General features: G+C 46.4%; 1 protein-coding gene across 1 annotated transcript; it reads right to left on the bottom strand.

The window, feature by feature from the left end:
• Nucleotides 1-307: 307 nt before the first annotated feature.
• tet3 (tet methylcytosine dioxygenase 3) lies at nt 308-19778 on the bottom strand. The gene is made up of 10 exons (XM_080004013.1): nt 19704-19778; nt 13978-16879; nt 11032-11122; nt 8248-8341; nt 5198-5406; nt 4566-4716; nt 4312-4401; nt 3298-3435; nt 2463-2808; nt 308-2094 (listed from the first exon to the last, which is right to left on the bottom strand). The coding sequence occupies exons 2-10, from the start codon at nt 16829-16831 to the stop codon at nt 323-325; spliced, it is 5745 nt and encodes a 1914-aa protein (XP_079860139.1). The 5' UTR covers nt 16832-16879; nt 19704-19778; the 3' UTR covers nt 308-322.
• Between the last annotated feature and the right edge of the window lie 230 nt (nt 19779-20008).

Genomic DNA, 20008 nt, shown 5'->3' with positions numbered 1-20008 from the left:
CAATCATAATAATATTGATAATAATAGCAATAATTAGGATCATTAAAATTCTATGAACAACAAGAAGAAATGGAGTTCCTCCCATTGGAACAGAGAGGAAGAGCACCACAGGCAGTGTGTCTGTTGGCGGGAGGCCCAAACTGCTGCCTGACATGAGGTAAAAAAACGTCAGAAAAATGTTTGCCTCCTCCGTTTGGACCATGGAGGGGGCAAGGTGGAGGGTTTCTGCACTAAGGGACATCGGAGACACACATCCCCTTTTAATCCTTCCCTTCAGCCTTCCACCGCATCAGACTGCGTGTTACTGTCAGTCAGTCCGACCTCAGACGAAGCGGCTGTAGGGCCCAGTGAGATGGGTGAAGGCGTAGGGAGACACAGTGACAGTGGAAGTGGTGTGGAGTGTGGGAGCCAGCCGTGTCACTGGCCCCATCCGCTTATCCTTGGATTGTCCAAGCGCTACGCCGGACGCTGCTGCCATAGCTCCCCACTTGCGCTTTTTCCCGAGAGCCTTGATGTCATCCTGGGAGAGGCCTAGCAGAGCAGCCTCCTGCTGTCTTTGGAGAGCCCGTTCTGCCAGCAACTTCATCTTGGCCTCCCACATGGCCAGGCCGTGCATGGGCTGGCTGAGGTTCTTGTGCTGGTAGAAAACCAGGGAGATGCGGGTGGGATGGGTGCGGTTTGGCCTCTTGAGTGGTGTCGTCGCATGGAGCTCCCGCCGTGCGCACTCAATCAGAATGGAACCGTGAGCTGGTGCCACGGCGACTCCACCAATGTTGGGGTCCAGGAAGTTATGCTCGCTGTCGGACCACACTTCATCGTCGTCATCCTCTGGACACTTCATGCTCTCCATGTCACTCTCGGCTGTGCCGGGATCCCAACAGGCCTGCTCAGACTGCTGCAGAGTGTCTGGGAAAAGGCGGCCCTCAGGGGCCGGAGATGGGGTGTTTCCTGCCACTGAACCTCCACGTGACTTCCAGGCATTTTCCTGGAGCCCCAGTGGTGTGGAGCACCGACTCTCCCCAGCTTTACACCACATCTTGTCGGGGTAAGGCCCGGCAGGGTTGCCATGCTTCAAACTAGGACCATAACCTGCTGTCCCCATGGCCCAGTTGTTAGGCTGAGGGCTGGGAGCAGCACTGGCCCAGCGGCTGGGAGTGCCTGGGCTAGGGGTGCCGGGTTGTGGGATCCCTGGATGAGAAGTGCCTGAATGCGGTAAACCTAGGTGAGGGATGCTAGGTTGTGGGGTCACAGGACGTGGGGTGCTTGGGTGCGGGGAAGGAGATGGAGAAGGAGGAACTATCAGCGAGGGTGATGGGGAAGTAGTGGGGGAGGCAATGGGGGTGTTTGAGCCAGGGAAGGCAGTCCACTGCTGGGGATAAGTAGATGGCTGCTGGTGGAACTGCTGTTTGTTTGGGGTGAAGGGCGAGACTGCAGGGCCTGGCATTGGGTTTCCATGCTCATCCCAGCCTGTAGGCATGATACTGCCATTAGGCTTGTGCCCTGGCCAGGTGACAGGCTGTGGAGTGGTGCTGGGCGTGTTGGTGGGAGACCTACTTGGTGTTGTGCCTTCATACAATGGCACATCCATGGGTTCCTGTTTAATGACCGGGGTGCCTCTGTTGGAGAGCTCAGAGGAGACGGATGAGGGACGGGATTGGCTGTATCCAGACTGCTGGGGGTAAGCGCTGCGTTGGTTGGCAGACTCTGGTTGAATCTGCTCAGGAATGCTGGGGTAGGACTGGGCCAACCGGGCCTGGAGGCTCTGCACATCAGGTTTCTTGTCCACCTGGATGGCCTTTGAGCCTGCTTTGGACCAAGAGCCATGCAAACCCTCGTAGGTCCTCATCTGAGGCCGGAAAAGAGGATTAGGAGGGTAATTGTAGTAGCCATACGGTAGTGCAGGATGATTGGGGTGGTAGCCATTGACTGGGCCTTTTGCAGAGGGCTGGCCATTGGGAGGGAGGCCTCCCCTTGCATAGTAGGCAGGATGGGGGTAAACGTTGTAGGGGTCTGTCGTCTGCACAGGGTAGCCTTCCAAAGATCCATTAAAAGGCTCCTTCTTGATGGTGGGCTTTACCTCTTGTTTCACGATGTCTAAGAGTGGAAAACACAGAGGTCATGTTCCAAACAGAAATACACCTTTACAAATATCACCGATAAATGTAAATTTTGTATGCGCCTTCATTTGAATTTACTTCATTTCCAAATGAGTAGTGTTAACGCTATTGGAAACAGCAAGTATAACTGACAGAACTTTCCAATTTGTGATTTACAGCTTTTTATTATCTGGCAACACCTAACAGCATCTTGCATTCCAAGACACTTCAAATAAACCTCATGTATGATCAAATACTACTGTATGTCAACGCAAGTGTACTAAAAATGACTTAGAAAAACAATATTTCAAGACAACCATTTATAAATCCTTCTCCCTAGTTGTGGATTCATTACTTTTTAGCTACCTTTATTGCCTTGGGGATGCGGTGAGCCAGTGATGTCAACTTCAGTCTTGACCACTGTTTTCTCAGGGGTCTCTTGCTGTAGTTTTCCTTTCTTCCTCTCTGAGGCGGCCTTCTTGGCCTCCAGGCGGCGTTGTCGGCAAGACTTGGCTGGCTCAGGCAGCTTACGGACTTCACGACGGAAGGCCTGGAGCACCTGGATGGCCCCTGACTGAATTTTTAGGCGTTGGACCTCCTCACTGCCAAACTCATCAGTGAGGGAAACCTTGTAGAGCGGCAGCACGTGCAGCTGCTCATCCTCAGGGATCTCCCCCACCTTCCGGTTGTCCTCCTTTGTCAGAGTACACACCTGGGAGAGGCAGAGCAATAATGGCAATATTATTATTATTATCTCGTAAACCCATGAGAAACAATTTTAAGGGGAATTTTGAGGAGAGTGAACACGCTTTATAAGCTTAATATCAGTGCTAAACACAGAGCAAGTTTTGTTGGCAGCGGATATCCAATATTTCATCAACCAATCAGAAACATTCTAAATGTCACTGACCTGTTGTCCATTTGTCCTTTGTCATTAAGTCACAATTATAATTGATCAATTATCCATTAGAAGTTAAATTAAGAGTTAAGAACAGTGCCTTGTCGCAGTGCCTTATTCTTGCCACTAGAGGGGGGTAATTTGTATTTGAAAACTAGAGGCTCTCTGCACATAAACAATGCTCAAAATACATCAGAAACAAAGAGCTCTTGTGATTACAGAAGTCACCCCCCCAACATTTAAAAGTATGCCTCGTGATGCAGGTCAGGCAACTGTGGATTCAAAGGCTGTGAGTCAACTTACTACAGTGCAGCCGTTGTGGAGGTTGTGCTGGTCCTTGTGAGCATGGGCACAGAAGTCCATGCAGGCCGTGACCCCGGAAAATGGTCTGCCTTCCTCCAGCCCCAGCCTGCAGTCCGTAGCAGTTGCTTCAGTCATACACTGCGGGAGTGGACAGCAGTCCAAAATCACATTGGGGTAACGGATGTACCTAGCATATTGCATTTTCTGTGGGTTCATGCAACAATTACTATTCCTGAGGTTCAGACAAAACAGAGAAAATTACATTCAGCTATAAAGCAATATACAGCAATATATCACAGTAGATATAATTTGTGTACCTATATACAATTTTAACAATTTAACTCTTCTCTACATTTCAGCAGTTGGAGAGTTCAACAAGACTCCACACGATTCTATCTCGCATTCTTTGTGCGCCATATATTTTGCCCCACCTAAGTACTTTATATGGATATGATAACTGGAGGATAAAACACTCCATTATTCATTTTCAATTGTTTATACAACCACATTTTTGTATTCTAAGACATTTTATGAGTCAACACTATTCTCAGAATCAGCAATCTGTATTCCCTCCCTTATATATGTACATTGTATACATATATACAATGATAGTACAATTGCATGAAGCAAGTTCCCAAACCACATACAGTACTTCTCAGATATTTGATTGTTCAGCTGCAAGGACTTTTTCCCTTATTTACTCAGCCTTAAGTCACACTGATATCCAGTGTGTCTCCATGTTCCAAACCTAGTGAACCGAACAGTGTGAGCCCACTCCCTGCAACCTGAATAGCCAAGGAGGACAAGGTCACAGCCTGGACCATGAGCTGCTGAGTTACTGCTTTGAGTGTGTGTGTGTGTGTGTGTGTGTGTGTGTGTGTGTGTGTGTGTGTGTGTGTGTGTGTGTGTGTGTGTGTGTGTGTGTGTGTGTGTGTGTGTGTGTGTGTGTGTGTGTGTGTGTGTTGCGTGCATGCGTGCGCAAGAGCTCGAGAGGCCTCTGGCCATATTATTAACCTGGTTGGTGTAGGCCTGCGGGGCCAGTTGCCTGTACAGCGGAGCCACTCTGGTTGCCAGTTGCTGAAAGTTATCCCTGAGTTTTCCCTCCTAATAAGCACAACGTTAACAGGTCAGGTCAGGACAATAACACAGTGTTCCACAATGGTAGCTCAATGCATTCAAGTTTCAAAGTGAGATAAACCATAAAAAAAATATGTTTAGTCAATGAGAACTAAAGGACCAGGGTTTAATAGTCAGTTGTTTCACAGTACCTCTTCGGGGCGCTCTCCTTGTAGACGGAACTTGCGGGGCATCTTGCTGCGGGCGTACTTGCAGCCGTTGAAATACATGCTCCAGGAGCAGCCAAAGGAGAAGGATGCCCCGCAGGTGTCTGGATCCTTGCCCTGGCACGCACATGTACGACTGCAGGGGGAGACAGCAACCATGAAGCACTCGTATTGACAAATCTAGAGATTGAATCTTATCATATATTTGCCCATATTGCTGAATATTGTGGATTTCTTGATGAACTTGCTATAGAGCAGAGTAGGTGGAGTAGCCACTCCTAGGAACAACAGATACCGCATCCTTTTGGAGCAAATCCGTTATGTCAAGGTACAGGGATTTGACATTTCTCTGTGGCGCCATAGTGGATTGCCTCATCAATTCCCCAGGTAATCACCTTTATATAAAACATATATCCATCAAAATCTAACCACTCTCATAAGTTGATCAAATGAGACTGGGCTTTCTAACTTTGCAAACACAGTATTGGTTGCACCAGGTAAAATGTCCAGAGTCACACTTAATATTGGTGGGTTTCTACAATAGGTGGGGTCAGATATTACCTGGATTTGAATATACATATATTAAGCTTTTGCTTAAGCTCCCATCTGAAACTCACGAGTCGTTGAGGCCACAGCGACGGCTGGTGGGGTTGCCGAACTTGGTGATGGTTTCGGTGAGCTCGCGGTAAAGCTTGTCCCCCAGGGCCTTCGGCACACCTTCCCAGGCCATGATGAGGATGATGATGACGGCGTTGGCGCAGTGGTGTCCCGCCCGGTGACGCACCAGACACATCAGCTTCTCTGTCTCACTGCCACGGCGGATCACCTGAAAGAGCAAGATGTTTTTTTTATCAGACATGTTGCATCAGGACGACCTTCTTCGTCCTGATGCAACAGCTATTGAGGGTGTGTTAGTATAGAGCTAGTGTGCGTGTGTGTGTGTGTGTGTGTGTGTGTGTGTGTGTGTGTGTGTGTGTGTGTGTGTGTGTCTGTGTGTGTGCGTGTGTGCGTGTGTGTGTGTGCGTGTGTGTGTGTGTGTGTGTGCGTGCATACACAAACAGCTCAATAATGGCCTTTCTCTCTGGGTAGGGTAACTGTTTTGAATCCATAAATCCATTAGCAAGATGGACTGGGACGAGGGCATGGAGGTGTCCTGCCAGTTGCAACAATCAAGGACCCTCTGCTGCTTTTACAGTCCTGGGGTGACAAAGTGTGACGGGGTGTCTGTGCTTTACCCCTTACTGAGCCTGCATGCACACACACACGCACGCATGCACGCACACACACACACACACACACACACACACACACACACACACACACACACACACACACACACACACACACACACACACACAATGCGTAAATCTTTCCTTGATTAGCTATCAGTCCTGTCAGGGGAAAAACCCTTTTTTGTCTGACCTCCTGAATATGAAATGGTTTTGACTGAGGTGTTGAAAAACTGTCAAACAACATCTCCGCTTTGATGTAGACAACCTAATACCCAAGAGCTCAGAACTTTTTTTATCTGCGTTTCCCCCGATTTTCACATTTAGGAGAATGTCCTCTTTTACGAGTTTTATTGTATTTTAGCCTTGAGGAAAGAGAGTTTTGAGCGTTGTGACCAACTCAAATCCTGGGCCAGCTCGATAAAGTCTTTGTGGAGAAGAAACCGAAGAACCAAAGACCATGTCCAGGTATTACTGGACAAGGCAATGTTGCTTCCTTCAATTATATGTTGCACTGGGCAAGGTCATCAGTGTGCAAATGTTTGTAACTACAGAACGATAACAGAGTTTGTTCAGTCAAACCAAGTGTCTGCTGTCCATCTACTGAGGTGGCAATCACCAAAAATACCTACACAAGTGTGGGCCATCGCCCAACTACACAAATGATCATGTTAACCACTGTGCCACAGCCAATAGCAGCAATCTACTGCACAAGTGGTCCTTTATGATTGCACGGTTTTCTATCCCATCACTCTTTCCTGTGGATCGCATAGGCTCGTGAATACAGGATTGGATTTAGCAGTGGATTTACATGCACACTAATAATGACATCCTACTCAGTTAACCACAGTACCAGATTACACAAATTGTTATGAAAACCACTGTGCCAGCTATGCCTGCCACATGGCACCCGAGTGGCGTTTTCAGGGCCCTCTGGCTTTTTCAGAAAACACACCATTTTATTGTAGGGTATGGGCAAGCTGGAACAAGCCCGGAGCAGATGGAATACATGTCATGACAAGGGCTCCTCTTCTGTGTGTGTGAGGGGATAAGGGTTTTACCTGTTGCATGTTGATTAGTCTAACGAGCGACAAGTATACAGCCAAAACCACACCCCCCCCCACACCACAACTACATAATATGATTTCTATAAATGGTGTGAGGTTGTTATTGTGTTATGAGAAGCCCATCTAAGACGTAGAGATTTACACCCCATTTTTGGATTTATTTGGACTTGTAAACACTCTGTTGGATTTCCTTCAGGTTTCTTGGTAGCGCATGCGTCTAAACCCTAAGATGTAACAACTTTTCCAGATGGGTGAATTCAGTTAACGCATATAACATTTTGCCTCCAACAGAGAAAACCTCAACATTTTGCCTCCAACAGAGAAAACCTGCTTTGAAGTTTGAGTAGAAACCAGTTTGAAGAAACAAGACCTACAAACTGTGCATGGAAATGCTTCAATCGAATCACTGCCATAACTGGAAAACTGACGGTAGTTTGAGTGTTAAGTCCCTTTAACACATAGTTCCTTGTAAATTACTGGGATAATCTGTCTCTCTCCCTGTCCCATCTCTCCATCTCTGGCTCTGTGTATACATGAGGTTTGGATATTTGTTTAAATTATAGTTAACCTAATTTGTTAACTTGTTTCACATAATACAGAAGCACATGGCTAATTATTATGCAGAATGACGTCATCGGGCCTTCCCGAGCACAATCGGTTTTGGACCCTTGGGGTATCAGAACCACACCTCTAACTTTAAAAGACATGTCTAGTGTCTGAGTGGCATTTCTAAGAAATAAAAGAATAAAATGTAAGAATATAAAGACCTGTCTCTGTGCAGACTGGACGTGTTTTTCCAAATGTTTTTCTTTCTTCCCTAAAACCATTTTTTAAATATTTGTACAAAATAAATATTCATAAAAACCCACTATTTGTGCTTTGCCAATACCATATTCGGATTCGGCTTCACCCATACTCTACATGTCATGAGCTATGTGACAAATAAACCTCTTGAATACTTGAACACTTGAAAGTTCCGGCAATGTTACTGCTTCCATTCATAACACAGCCGTAACACAGAGCCATCCCGGAAATCATACTACGTCTTGAGGTAGGAAAGAACAGATTCTCACATGCTCCCATTCACACATGACACCATGCAGGAACCATTCCAGAAAATTGCTGGAAAAGACTGCATGTGTGAAAGGGGCTCTAATGTGCATATAAGCATTCTGCATACTGATATTTCATGTTGTCTGTGTCTGAGGTGTCCTCTTTGCTGCACGAGTATGTAAGGCAAAGGCACACTGGAGGCTGTTTCTTCACTCTTTTTCTCTTTATTTCCTTCCACACCTGGACTTTTTCTTACAGTACATTCACAGTACTGCTGCACTCTGGACAGAAAGATTAATGTGTTTTGTGGTTACTTACCCACTTAGCTATGGGACATCCTCGGGAGCTCTTTCCTTCCTTGCCGGTATACACCACCTTCTCAATCCTGATGGCCTCGCCCTTCTCTCCGTACCTACACAGGGGGGAGAACAACGGTGCTTGAGTTGGAAAACCCAAGATACATCATTTTTTTCAAATGAACACCCATCTACCAAGTACAATTTGTCATCTCATTGATTCATTTCAGTTTGGTTGAGGGGTTTTTAAACAAATTTAAAATACTACCTATATAAGCCACAGCATCTGTATTTACCACCTAGACTAACGCCAGCGTTCACACGGCTCTGTTGAGATTCACAGAGATGTAGCGAATGTGACCGCAGCCCAGCACCACAAACCTCTAAACCATATCAAGCGAAACAGAGCCTTCACATGGCAGACCTTCAACATTCCTAATCCTGGGTTTTTGTGTGGACATGCGTGTTTGAGACACCTGATTGTGACAGTGTTTGTGTTTATTATTGTAAGTATGTGCTGTGTGTAAAGCTGCTTGTGTTTGGTAGTTGTTATAGTGAAAGTGGGACAGTGTGTAGGGGGCGGGGTGGTTTCAGAGCACTATCCTTTTCACTACTCCGTGACCTGCCACTCTGAGAGCAGCTGCCCTGAGGTTTTTTGGTGTGGCGGTGGACACGAGGGAACACCAGGCTTCCCTCTGAATGGGTTCGAGCAGCACGAGGAGGCTGAGAACGCGGGAAGGGTGTAAGCTGTGACTCCACAGGGGTGGCCCGGCAGGGTCAGGGGTGGGTCAAAGGTCAGCCAGAGACTATGGAGGGCTTTGGGTTTGACGTCACCCCCCCAAACAAACAAAAGGGGACTCCTCTTCCCTGGAACCACCCTCCCCCCGGTCTCCTTGTCCTCTTTGGGGTCTGATGACTCAAGGGCTTATTGAAACAAAGCCCCTCAATGAATAATAGCGGGTCATAGTGCCGGGCAAATATGCGGTGGCAAAATACCCAAATGTAGCTGCCAGTGAACTAAGCGGACAAGTCAAGGGTTACTGTTGAACAGGTTTAAATCTTCAATAGAATGATAAAAACAAAATGAAATGCCTGGGTCTCAATCTGCACAAAGAATAAATGTTTTCGACCTAATGGTGCACAAGGTATATATACAGACAGCTTGGAATGGATAATGCCATCTATGTTGTTAAGAGACCAAAGGACTTTTTGCTCTTGAAAAAACAAATTAATGTAATTTGTTTCTTTAACTGATAAATGTTATTTGAGAACCAAATTAATATTAAGGTCTGAAGACCGAAGGGAACAGGACTTTGTCTGTCAGAAAAGCCACACTTATACTTCGCCTTGGTTTCTGACAAGGAGGGCCAGAAAATAGAGCACTTAACGTAATACTAAAATACCCTACATCAACCTTCTTTCAAGAGCCAAGAGTCGAGACTATAAACTATTTCCCACATGGAATCCATAACATTTCTAGATAAAAAATATCCAGCAAAGGCAGTAAGTAGTCATTCACACATTGACCTGCTTTATGTAGAAGTTCAGTATGGAGTCTGTTCCCACATTAGATGACTGTTACGGATAAATTACATAATGGGTTAGTGTTAGTTTGTTATGTCCAGTGTAGATGCGATAGTTTGGACAATCTGTCGGCAACGGACGTACAATCTGAATCGGTTTGTTTTGTTGTTTTTTTTTTCCTGGCTCTCAAGAGACCAGCGCTTCGGTTTCCACCTCCCGGTCTCCCCGCTGCTCCTGGACGGACTCGGTTCCCTCCGCTGACGGAGCGGGGACAAAATAAATACTCGTAAAAAGCCACTATTTGTGCTTTGCGAGGATTCCGATTTGGCTCCACCTCTTCTTTACATGCTTGTCAGTGCCCGACAATATTACTGCTTCCATTCACATACTCTTACATTCCAGCCGTACCGGCATTTTCTCTTAAATTATATTAGGTAGAGAGTGGGGAAATTTAGGGAAAGACTTTTCCAGAACATGGACACCGGCTCCTTTTCCCACATGACGCCAATATGGAACATCACCAGTGAATTTATGGCTATCAAGGGGGAAAGGGGCTTACGATCCTATCCAAAATGATCAGCTAAGGTGGCAGCTGAGGTAATTTACAGTATAAAAATTCAAACAACACAAACTGTTAATTTGTGGAAATAACTGAACCTTATCATTACATTTTATCCTGTTTTTACCTCAAGCGCTCCCTCTCTCTTTCTTTGATTTGACTGTCAGTCTCCATGATTCCCTGCTTCTCTTCCTCGCCAGCCCTCTGTCTTCTAATTCCTTTTATTGTTTTCCATTTATTTATTCTCTGGATTTAATCTCCTGCTCTGTGTGATCTGCTGATGATGGTGATGCATTTCCTGTTCCCTCCTATTGGATTCTGGGTCACGGATCCCCCTGGGGGGCGGAATCAGAGGAGCGAGAAACCAGGAGTGGAAGAGAGAGAGAGAGAGAGAGAGAGAGAGAGAGAGAGAGAGAGAGAGAGAGAGAGAGAGAGAGAGAGAGAGAGAGAGAGAGAGAGAGAGAGAGAGAGTTATGGGGGGGGACTAGCCCATGCTAGTTCCTGCTATGAGCAGGGCTCAGCAGACAGCTCATCACTCCCCCCCTATACTAACATACAGTGAGAAGGAGAGAAATAGGGAGAGAGAGAAACTGTTCGGGAAAAAATAATAATAAAGCTCTGTCACAAAAAGCTGCTGCTGTGAGCTGGGAGTCATTCAACACAGCTGCGAGAATCGTTCTTCTTCTTTGGCTTCTCAGTGGTTAGAAAATACAGCAGTCTCACCTGGTCTCCATCAGGTCTCGTATGGAGGCTACGGTGGGTCCAGATCCCAAGTGATTGTAGTAGGGCCCCTCGTCCTTCTCCAGGATTTCTTCTAGAAAAGGCAAAGGGAAGAGTCAGGACAAGAGCTAACGATGTGAGAGAGCGATATGAGACCCTCACATGAGCAATCTCTCAGACTACACTATAACATTCTACTTTTTATGCCTTCTATGCATAATTGAACACATTACCTCAAGGCATGAAACCATTTTCAATTGTAACATGTAATAGTATTGTATAAGCCATTTAGAATCTCTCAGTGGAAATGTGATTTACTTAGTTGTGGATTTACTAAGGCAAGACTTTCCATTTAAGCCAGGTTGTGATAAATGTACCTATTAATTAATGTGTGATAATTAAAGTGCAGCAGTGGCTGCCCCTATGCATCCTCTCTGCAAATTAATAATGATACAAAGATAACACACACACACGCGCGCGCGCGCGCACACACACACACACACACACACACACACACACACACACACACACACACACACACACACACACACACACACACACACACACACTTGGGTGGTGGCTGCAGTGTGTGTGGTGAGTGGGTGCGAACAGCACAAGCAGAAAATGCTTCAAAGGGAGTGATGGATAATTATGGAGGATGTTCGTGACTGCACAAGAGGAGTAATGGGTGTGTCCGTAAATATGATATATTTAAGTGTGCGTAGGGGTCATAAAAAAGACCTCCCTTTCAATGGTTACACATCATGTCCTGTGACTTCTCTGCAGCTCCTAATTGTGTAATCATGTAAATTGCTGTTCCACTGTTCTACTGCAGTTAGAAGGTATTACTGTCTCACACTGCCTAGTACAGAAAGTACAAGGCAGTTTCACAATCAGTGACATTACCAGTCTTTCCAACACATCTCTATCTAACTATAACCATCCCCTATGATATTTACTCACAGTATGATACATAATCACAATATCAATACATTAAAAATGATCAGGAACGCACAACTTAAGTTCTGATGATGCTTCTTTGACTGTTACTTTAAGTGTAGACTGTATGGGTAACAGTCTCAAATTGTGACGATAGACAATTATTTTGCGCTTTGCAGTCACCAGAACCATGTAACCATCTAATAAAGTTGGCTGTAAATATAAGAAAGAGCTTGTTCTGTCGAACAGCAAGTTTGGATAAGTGAGTTTTGGTTAAATGTGCTCTTCTATACCTGCCTGGAGTTATTATCCCCGGGTGGAATCTGCCAATATTTATTGAAAAACAATGAAAATGCCGTAAATTTTCTGATATTGTTCAGGCTTCGTACTTTTGCTAAATGAATGTGGGTACACAAGCCAAATCCTAAAATTATATTTGACACGGAGAGCAGCCTAATATGTACAATGTGTGACCTTGCTGAGGCCACATTCCCCTGAGGAGGAACATAAGTATAGCCCAAAGCAGGAGGTACAGGAGTCATACCAAATTCCTATGTGAAAATAAAGCAATAGTCTGTGTGCACTGTATACGTTTGTGTGTTCTTTAAAACTCCAGAGATTGAATAGTGGCAAGCAAAAGGAATTAGCTTCTGGTGGTATTTATATGTGTGCACGCTAGCATGTATGTGTGTTTGTGGAAGAGTGATACTTTTCCTATACGTGCGCACATGTGTGAGTTGGAGAAGACAGTGAGTGGATGGCGGCAATGTGCGAGCCTCACTATGGAGACCTGTTGCTTGGCGGCCTTTACTCTCAGCAACAGCACACAGTATAGCAAGTCTCCCTTGCAGCTGCTGGGCTAACCCTGCCCCCCACACACCCCTAAGCACTCACTCCACTGTTTGGGGACAGCAAGGCTCAATTTACAGTGCCTCACCACTCCAATCCAACCCTATGTTAACACCCATCAGCAGCTATGGTCAGATGAAAATAGTCTGGAAAGCCTCAAGCCTGTTATTGCTAAAGAAAAAAGTAAATTGCTGTTTGTAAATGGTGTAAAATTGTGTAAATTGTAATTATTATTTCCCATGGGACGTTTTATTTGACTCCCTACTTCAAAGAATCTCTTAAGGATACTGCTATACTGTAAGCACACTTGCTTCCTTTACATTGTTGGTACAAGTGGAAAAATATCTAGTTAGATATTGGCTACTATCTGACAGGATTCTTTAAGATCTGGGTGATATGGAAACATTTATTTTATCACAAAAATGACATGGGCTTAATTTCTATGCACAGGATTTACATCTCTGTATGGTGAATGCAGTTATGTGTGTTATAATATGGTACTTTTACTGTAAGCAAACCTACCCATTTGTGAGTCGGTGCCCTCAAACCAGGCTGTACCCCTCTCTCTTGACAAAGGCTTGACTGAACACACTGCTCTGTTTTGCCTGCCTGCCAGACCCAAACCAACACAATAGCCTCCCTCTGCCTCCCCTATTGTCCCCTCCCGCTTCCCCCACTGTCTCACACTGTAGCAGACTGTATGGTCTGCACTGTATCCCCACACACAGCCACATACCCTAGCAACACACACATTCTCAGACATAGTCACCCAAGCGCCCTGACTGAGGAGCGGGAACAGAAGAAGATTGAATCATCCGATGGTGTTCCCGCTGAAGTGAAATGTGTAGTATTTGGCCCAGACAGTGCCTGTTAAGTTTTCTGATTCATAAGGGCTCAACAGGTAAAGGGGCTAACTAACACTGCCTGGATTCTAATGCTGCAGATTGTAGATTACATCTGTAATCGTAAAGATAGGGCCACCAACTTAGGACAACCCACAACAAGCATCAAGCACCAAGCTTGGTGTTGAATAAGCAATGTCTTTAGTGTGTTGTGGTATTAGAGAAGGCATAAAGACATTTATGATAAGTTGTACTCTAATTTGAACCTAATATCATAGAACAGGTACACCTCTGTTGGCACACATCCACACTGACTCACCAACGCAGTCACAGATGGGGAACTCTGCCTGCAGGTTCTTGGCAGGTGTGTCCAACAGGTTCTTGGTGGGGGTGTCCAGATAGCGTAGGGGAGACTCAAGAAAACCCTTTAGGGAGGGAGAGCATGGAAAACTGTCCTTGGTGGGGGTGTCTTCCTCAGAGTAGCAGGTGGTTGAAAGCACTGTCACCCCCCCTGAACCCTCGATTTTCATGCGTTTGGGCAGCGGTGAAAAGGGCATATTGAATGAGTCCTCTATCGCAATGGGCTGTTGCTTTTGCTGCTGGTCCAACAGGTCCTTCTGACACAGAGAGAGAGGCAGTTCTTTTTCTCGTTGCTCCCTTGTTAGGTTCATCTTGGAGGCCTGGATTGAGTCTGCTTCACATGGGCTCACATTGGAAGTTAACAAGGAGGCATTGTCCTTGTCGTCCTCCATCCCTTGGTCCTTTGCAGGTGGTGCAGAGCTGGGTGAGGCAGCCTGGGTAATAGATGATAACACAAGGCCGCCTGATGACGCGGGCATGTCTGAGTTAGCACTGAGCTGACACTTGCTTACGGTCGGTTGAGGTTCTGTGGGGGCTTGTTCCATGGGCTTGACTGCAGGTGGTTCTAGGGCTGCGGTGTCCCCAAATTCAGCCTCAAATTGGCGGATCAGTTCTTCGAACTTTGGGTCCACATTGGTGAGGCTTGGTAACTGTGAGGTGTTGGGTGTAGCTGTAGAGGTCAGAGGTGTCGTGTCGGTGGTAGTGCTGCTGCTGCTGTCACTAGGCGCCAGGCAGTGCTCTGCCTCTGAGCTAGGATGGACTTCAGGGGCTGCAGGCTGGGACAGAAGGCCTATGATTGCCGGAGTGTTTTCTGACAAAGCAGATGCAGAGGAAAAGGGGTTCATTGAGGAGTTGGAGACGGTTACCTGAGATTCAGCTGGGGCAGGGAGGCCTGCAGCAGCAGCAGTCTGAGTATGGTTGCTGGGGAGGAGCAGAGATGGGAGAGAACCTGGTTGCAGGCTAGCTTGGGAGGGGGCCAGGGCTCTGTCTAGAGTGAGAACCAAGGGTTTTTGTAAGGTGATCTGATTCTGAGGCAGGAAGGTTGGCATGGAAGCTTTCTGCTTAGTCTTCTTAATGACTATTTGCTTGGGTTTAGGCAGAGGAGGGCCTAGCATCCCACTCATACCTTTGACAGCAGGTGAACCTTGGCTGCTTTTCTTCTTTTTAGGTTCCTTGGGCTCCTGTTTGATATCTAGGGGATTTAGATAATCAGGTCCCATCTGGGGCCACCACTTCTTCAGATTTTGGCATGCTGATGGAGTCCCTGGGCCCAGAGCTCCGAAGCCAGATGGGTGGTTAGAAAAGAGGTTCCTTTTGTAGTGAAGATGCTGTTGCAGGGCTGCCTGAGTTGAGTGGCGAATTACAGCTTGGCCAGGAGACAGAGGGGGGGCAGGGTAAAGCTGGCCCTGGTGTTGAGCGCTCACCTTGCCATAATGTCCCATGGTGGCAGAATGATAGTAATACTCAGCAGAATCTGGCTCTTGTTTTATTCTGGCAATCCCTGGTTGGCCTTGGGCCTGACTACCGATATTGTCATTCGGGCTGTATTGATGATGGACTGGAAGCTTGAAAGAAGCTTTAGTGAACTTGCCACTGGTGTCCCCAAGCAGCTGTTTGAGCTCTGACATGGGGTCTGTGCTACTATTGGCCAGAGTAGAGTATTTAGACTGTTCCACAGAGTTTACAGACATCCACTGGTTCCTCTGAGCAAGGCCTACATGAGAGCTTTCCTGCCACTGTTGCGGATGTGGGTTGGGGCCCGGGGCTTTCCCCTGACTTGGGAAGGGAGAGGTAGAGGATGGGAGAGGGGAGTCGTGGGGCAACTGACCCTGGGACTGGGATCTGTGCTGCTCCCAAGACCCCAGGTACTCTTGGCTAGGGTGTAATCCTGGGGGGACGGATTGTGAGCGTGAGGAAGACAAGAGGGGGCTGTGGGAGGACGGGTTTAAGTGAGTTCCATTCTGGTGATGCTGATGGTTGTGACTGTTGGTGGAGACATGGCCATGGGAGCTTGCAGCCTGTGGACCAGTGCCAGATAGCTGGGTCAGAGCCTCTATTGCAATGGCTGTCTGGAGACTAACATTCTTTTCCTTGGCTATAGATAGCACCTGTGGAGAACAGGGAATAGGAGGTTTGGACAGACAGTGGGCTCCATTTAACAAGGGGTAGGGCTGAGGATGATGATGCAAGTGAGGCTGCTGGTGATTAGACTGTGAATCTGGAGGAGGGCCCTCCATTTTGCAAGACCCATTATCCTCAGGGGCTGCCAGCTTGATCTTCTTTTCCAGCCACTCAAGGTAGTCTGGACAATCAGGTCCATCACAGTTACAGTTTGGGGGCTTATGTCCATGCTTAGCTTGGCTCAGTGCAGTCTGGAGGGTATTCAGGTCCTCTGGAGGCTGGCATCTTCCTTCCAGAGCCCTTGCAGAGGGTCTAGTCTCAGCACCATCAGAGCCCATCTCCTGGGTAAACTTCTCATATAGCTGGGTTGTGTTGGGGTGCATTGGGAGGGGAATAGAAGAGGAGGAGGGAGGCAAAGAGCCAGCACTAGCAGAAAAAGCCACCAGGTTATGGGCGTCTTCCATGTCTGCTTGGTGGACAGGGTCACCAGGGGTTGTACCCATGTTGCTATTCCTGCAAAACAGCTGCTGTTGGGGCTCACTAAACTTGCCCTGCTCTGGGGGCTCGCTCCCTGCCCGCTGGTGCTCTGTATCCATCGATGACTCTTCATTACTGGGTAAGCGCCTCAACCCATTGACCAGGTCCCGGCTCAGTGTGCCTTCCTGGAGGCGCTCATGTGACCCAATTTCCATCTGGCCTCCTCTTTTGGGGCCATCCACCGAACCCACTTCCAAAACAGTCTAAAAAAAGAGAAGCAGAGATGAGGAAAGGTCAGTGAAGGAATAGTAAAACTAGATTAGTTAAGTTATTTTGCACAAACATGAAACTTGAACTTGCAATAAACATCCAACGCCCTTGCCCGGTGTATATAGTGCGGAACACAGTGTGACACTTGTTTTTGGTAGGGTTTTTTTTGGAAAAGTCCACATAAACAGACCTATAAAGCATGCAAGGGTAAAGAAGAGGATACAATCAATTAGTTCTGCAAGTGCTTGGTGGACTAGCACCAGAAAGAGTGAAAAGTAAGCCAGAAAGAGAGGCTTTACAATCATGATCTATTTAAGCTAAAATAATTAATTGAGTGAAAAAAAGGAATTGCGTTTCTCACACATTTTCTTCAAAAATAAATACATGTCTGACTAGTTGGCTCACTTCAAATCTAGAAATAATAATAAATAATAATAATAAAACAAGATAGGTCAGTGGGACTAGGGAAGTAAATTAATTACTGTTGCTTTAAAGAAGTAATTTCACAACAGGCCAGTGTTGAAGTCACAGGTCATGTGACGATCAGCTTGGCTCTGCAGAGCAATGAGTTGTGAAGGCAACAACTACAACACCCGTGGATTGGAAAGTACTGTATATTGCAAAGGTACTCAGAAGTTATTTGTATATGGCGAAAAAAAATGAAGTAAAATGTTCCTCTTGCGACCTTGTAAAAATAAGGAAACATTTTAAAACCAGCTCACCATACAAAACCCCCGCAAAAAACACATCCACATCTCATCATCCTGTGTCGCTTAATGCACACCTGAACCACAGTTTGACCCAGACTTCTGAAGAGTTCAGATAACCCTGCATGACTTCTTCAAATTGGATGCTATAAAATGATATGGTTAGATAGATAAGGTTTGGTAAGATTGCAAGCTGTGCAGAGCATGACGCAAGTTAGTCACAGTCAGAAAACCATTCCTAAATTATTTATTCAGCCAAGTTCAACAACTTACACAAAAGCTATAATACTCCACTGGACTGTAATAGACTCTAGACTGTATATATTACCATTCCTGTTTTTTGAGAAAGATTACAAACGCCATCGAAGACAAGCTTGCGTGCCAGGAGGCTTTAGGGCGTGTTGAGTCATTCTGTATGTAATGTATTAACTTGATTATACATTTTTATAATGAAGAGATGAGTGACTTCTCATCTCACGCAATTATTCTTTCAAATAAAGAAAAAGCATAAAGAACACTGAAGGTGATTTGCCACAGATAGGTGATCATTAATAAAGTCAGAGGAGGTAAAATAAACAAAGATTATCCAGGGCCAGGTGAAGCAATTATTGACAAAGTTCCCATTAGGGCTTAACAACATATTCACTTTCGAGCTGGCATCAACTGCAGCGAAAATATTATCAAAATAAACATAATATTTGTGTCTTCTAATGTGAGGAAAGACCTGAGCAGCCTGCAAAAGTATTGCAACTGTGTCTCATACACGGTACATACACTTTCCCAAATAAGAACATTAAAGATACAAACAGCCGACAATAACAACCCACCTCATCAATATGACACACAAACCTGAAGACGTGCCACACCGACATAAAATAAGCCTGCTGACAAAAATATAAACTAGTCCCAGGTCCTGACAGATGGAAGCAGCTCTGCACACCTTTATCCGAGTTCCTCAGTGGCTGACAGTGGAAGTGGGCTAGACGTCCATCCTCACCATCGTTTGACTATATTGAAATGAGCCTTTGAAGTGGCTTATTACTGGAAGGGCAGCTTGCTCAGGCCCTTTGAATCCACCTTCTGTGTCTAGTGTCTGGTGGTAGTCCCAGGGGGGTGGCACTATAGCGGTGCGTGTGTGTGTGTGTGTGTGTGTGTGTGTGTGTGTGTGTGTGTGTGTGTGTGTGTGTGTTGGGGAGGTTGGGGGGGGGGGGGGGTGGGTGCAGTGAACAGCCGGCGTGCTATACGTGCGAAGCCCCATGTCTGCACTATGGTTGGAATCAGATGGGGAGGAAAGGAAAGGGGGGAGTTGTACGCACCAGTTATGAGAAAGTGCTGTGTTGAAAATACACCATAACCACAACGATCCACAGTCACACGTTATCAGTCACATCGTCAGTTTCTATTCCTCTTTTTCTCAAAGCGGACTATTGTACTACACATTGTCACTTACATTGCAAAAAAGAGAAAAGGAGTCCAGCCTCCAGTGGATGGCTGACAAAGACCAGACTGTGCTCAGATCTTTGTGAAACATTTACTTTATAAAATTATGAAAAGCAACTTGGTAGTGGCTCCAGTTGGGGCTGAGATTCTGCTCTTCACGCACTGCAGTGCACCTATGGACACCTAGCCAGCATCACGCCAGGCGCCGCTGACAGCGCAAGACCACGTGCGCCAACAAATATTTACAACACACTCGAAACTCCTCTACTTCTAAGACTCTGTCTCTGATACATATACACATAAACATGCACGTGACGCGATGCCCACGTAACGATAACCAGGATACCAGTACCAGACCAGAATAGGCTGTTGAACCTGTTTGGGCAGACTCTTAAGTTCTACTGGGAGACCTTTAAACAAGCCTAGTCCTACGGCCGGCATCCGACAAAGCCTGTTACACTCTACCACCGCGCAGCAGATGCCCCTTAAGGTTAACAGCGTGAAACAAAGAAAAAAAATAAAAGGGGGGGGGGGGGGGGTTTGTATGAAGAAACGGGGAGGGGTGATAAGGGAGACTTCACCTAAATCCACACATAGATACATAAGCCCCCCCTTCCCTCACCACTGAGAGGAGAGACGTGAGGCAAAAGCCGATGCAGAGCCTACTTACATGGTCCAAGGTGTCCGAGCGGCGGTCAGACGACAGAAGGGAGAGGAGAGAGAGAGGACCATGGGATACTCTTGCCAGGAGAGCGGCCGCAAGCACTGTGTGGTATAGCGCTGGATGGTGAAGGTTTCTTTTTTTTTTTTTCAGGTTTCTGTTCTCTCTCCCAGGCTGTACAGCGCGCACACACACACACACACACACAGTCGCATACACACACACACACACACACACACACACACGCTCACTTACGCACACAGACACAGACGCACACCTCCCCCCCTCCTCACCGCACGCGTTCCCGTTCTCTG

Source organism: Zeus faber (genome assembly GCF_960531495.2).
Source record: "Zeus faber genome assembly, chromosome: 7".
In the NCBI taxonomy this organism is placed as follows: domain Eukaryota; kingdom Metazoa; phylum Chordata; class Actinopteri; order Zeiformes; family Zeidae; genus Zeus; species Zeus faber.
The sequence above is the reverse complement of the archived record's forward strand: the minus strand, read 5'-3'. Positions and strand labels throughout refer to the sequence as shown.

Coding starts and splice junctions, on each gene's coding strand:
- tet3 (XM_080004013.1), bottom strand. CDS start 16,831: ATGGAAATTGGGTCACATGAGCGCCTCCAGGAAGGCACACTGAGCCGG. Junction 11,123..13,977: donor CCCCATCTGTGACTGCGTTG/GTGAGTCAGTGT, acceptor TGCCTTTTCTAG/AAGAAATCCTGGAGAAGGAC. Junction 2,095..2,462: donor GCATCCCCAAGGCAATAAAG/GTAGCTAAAAAG, acceptor TTCCACTCTTAG/ACATCGTGAAACAAGAGGTA.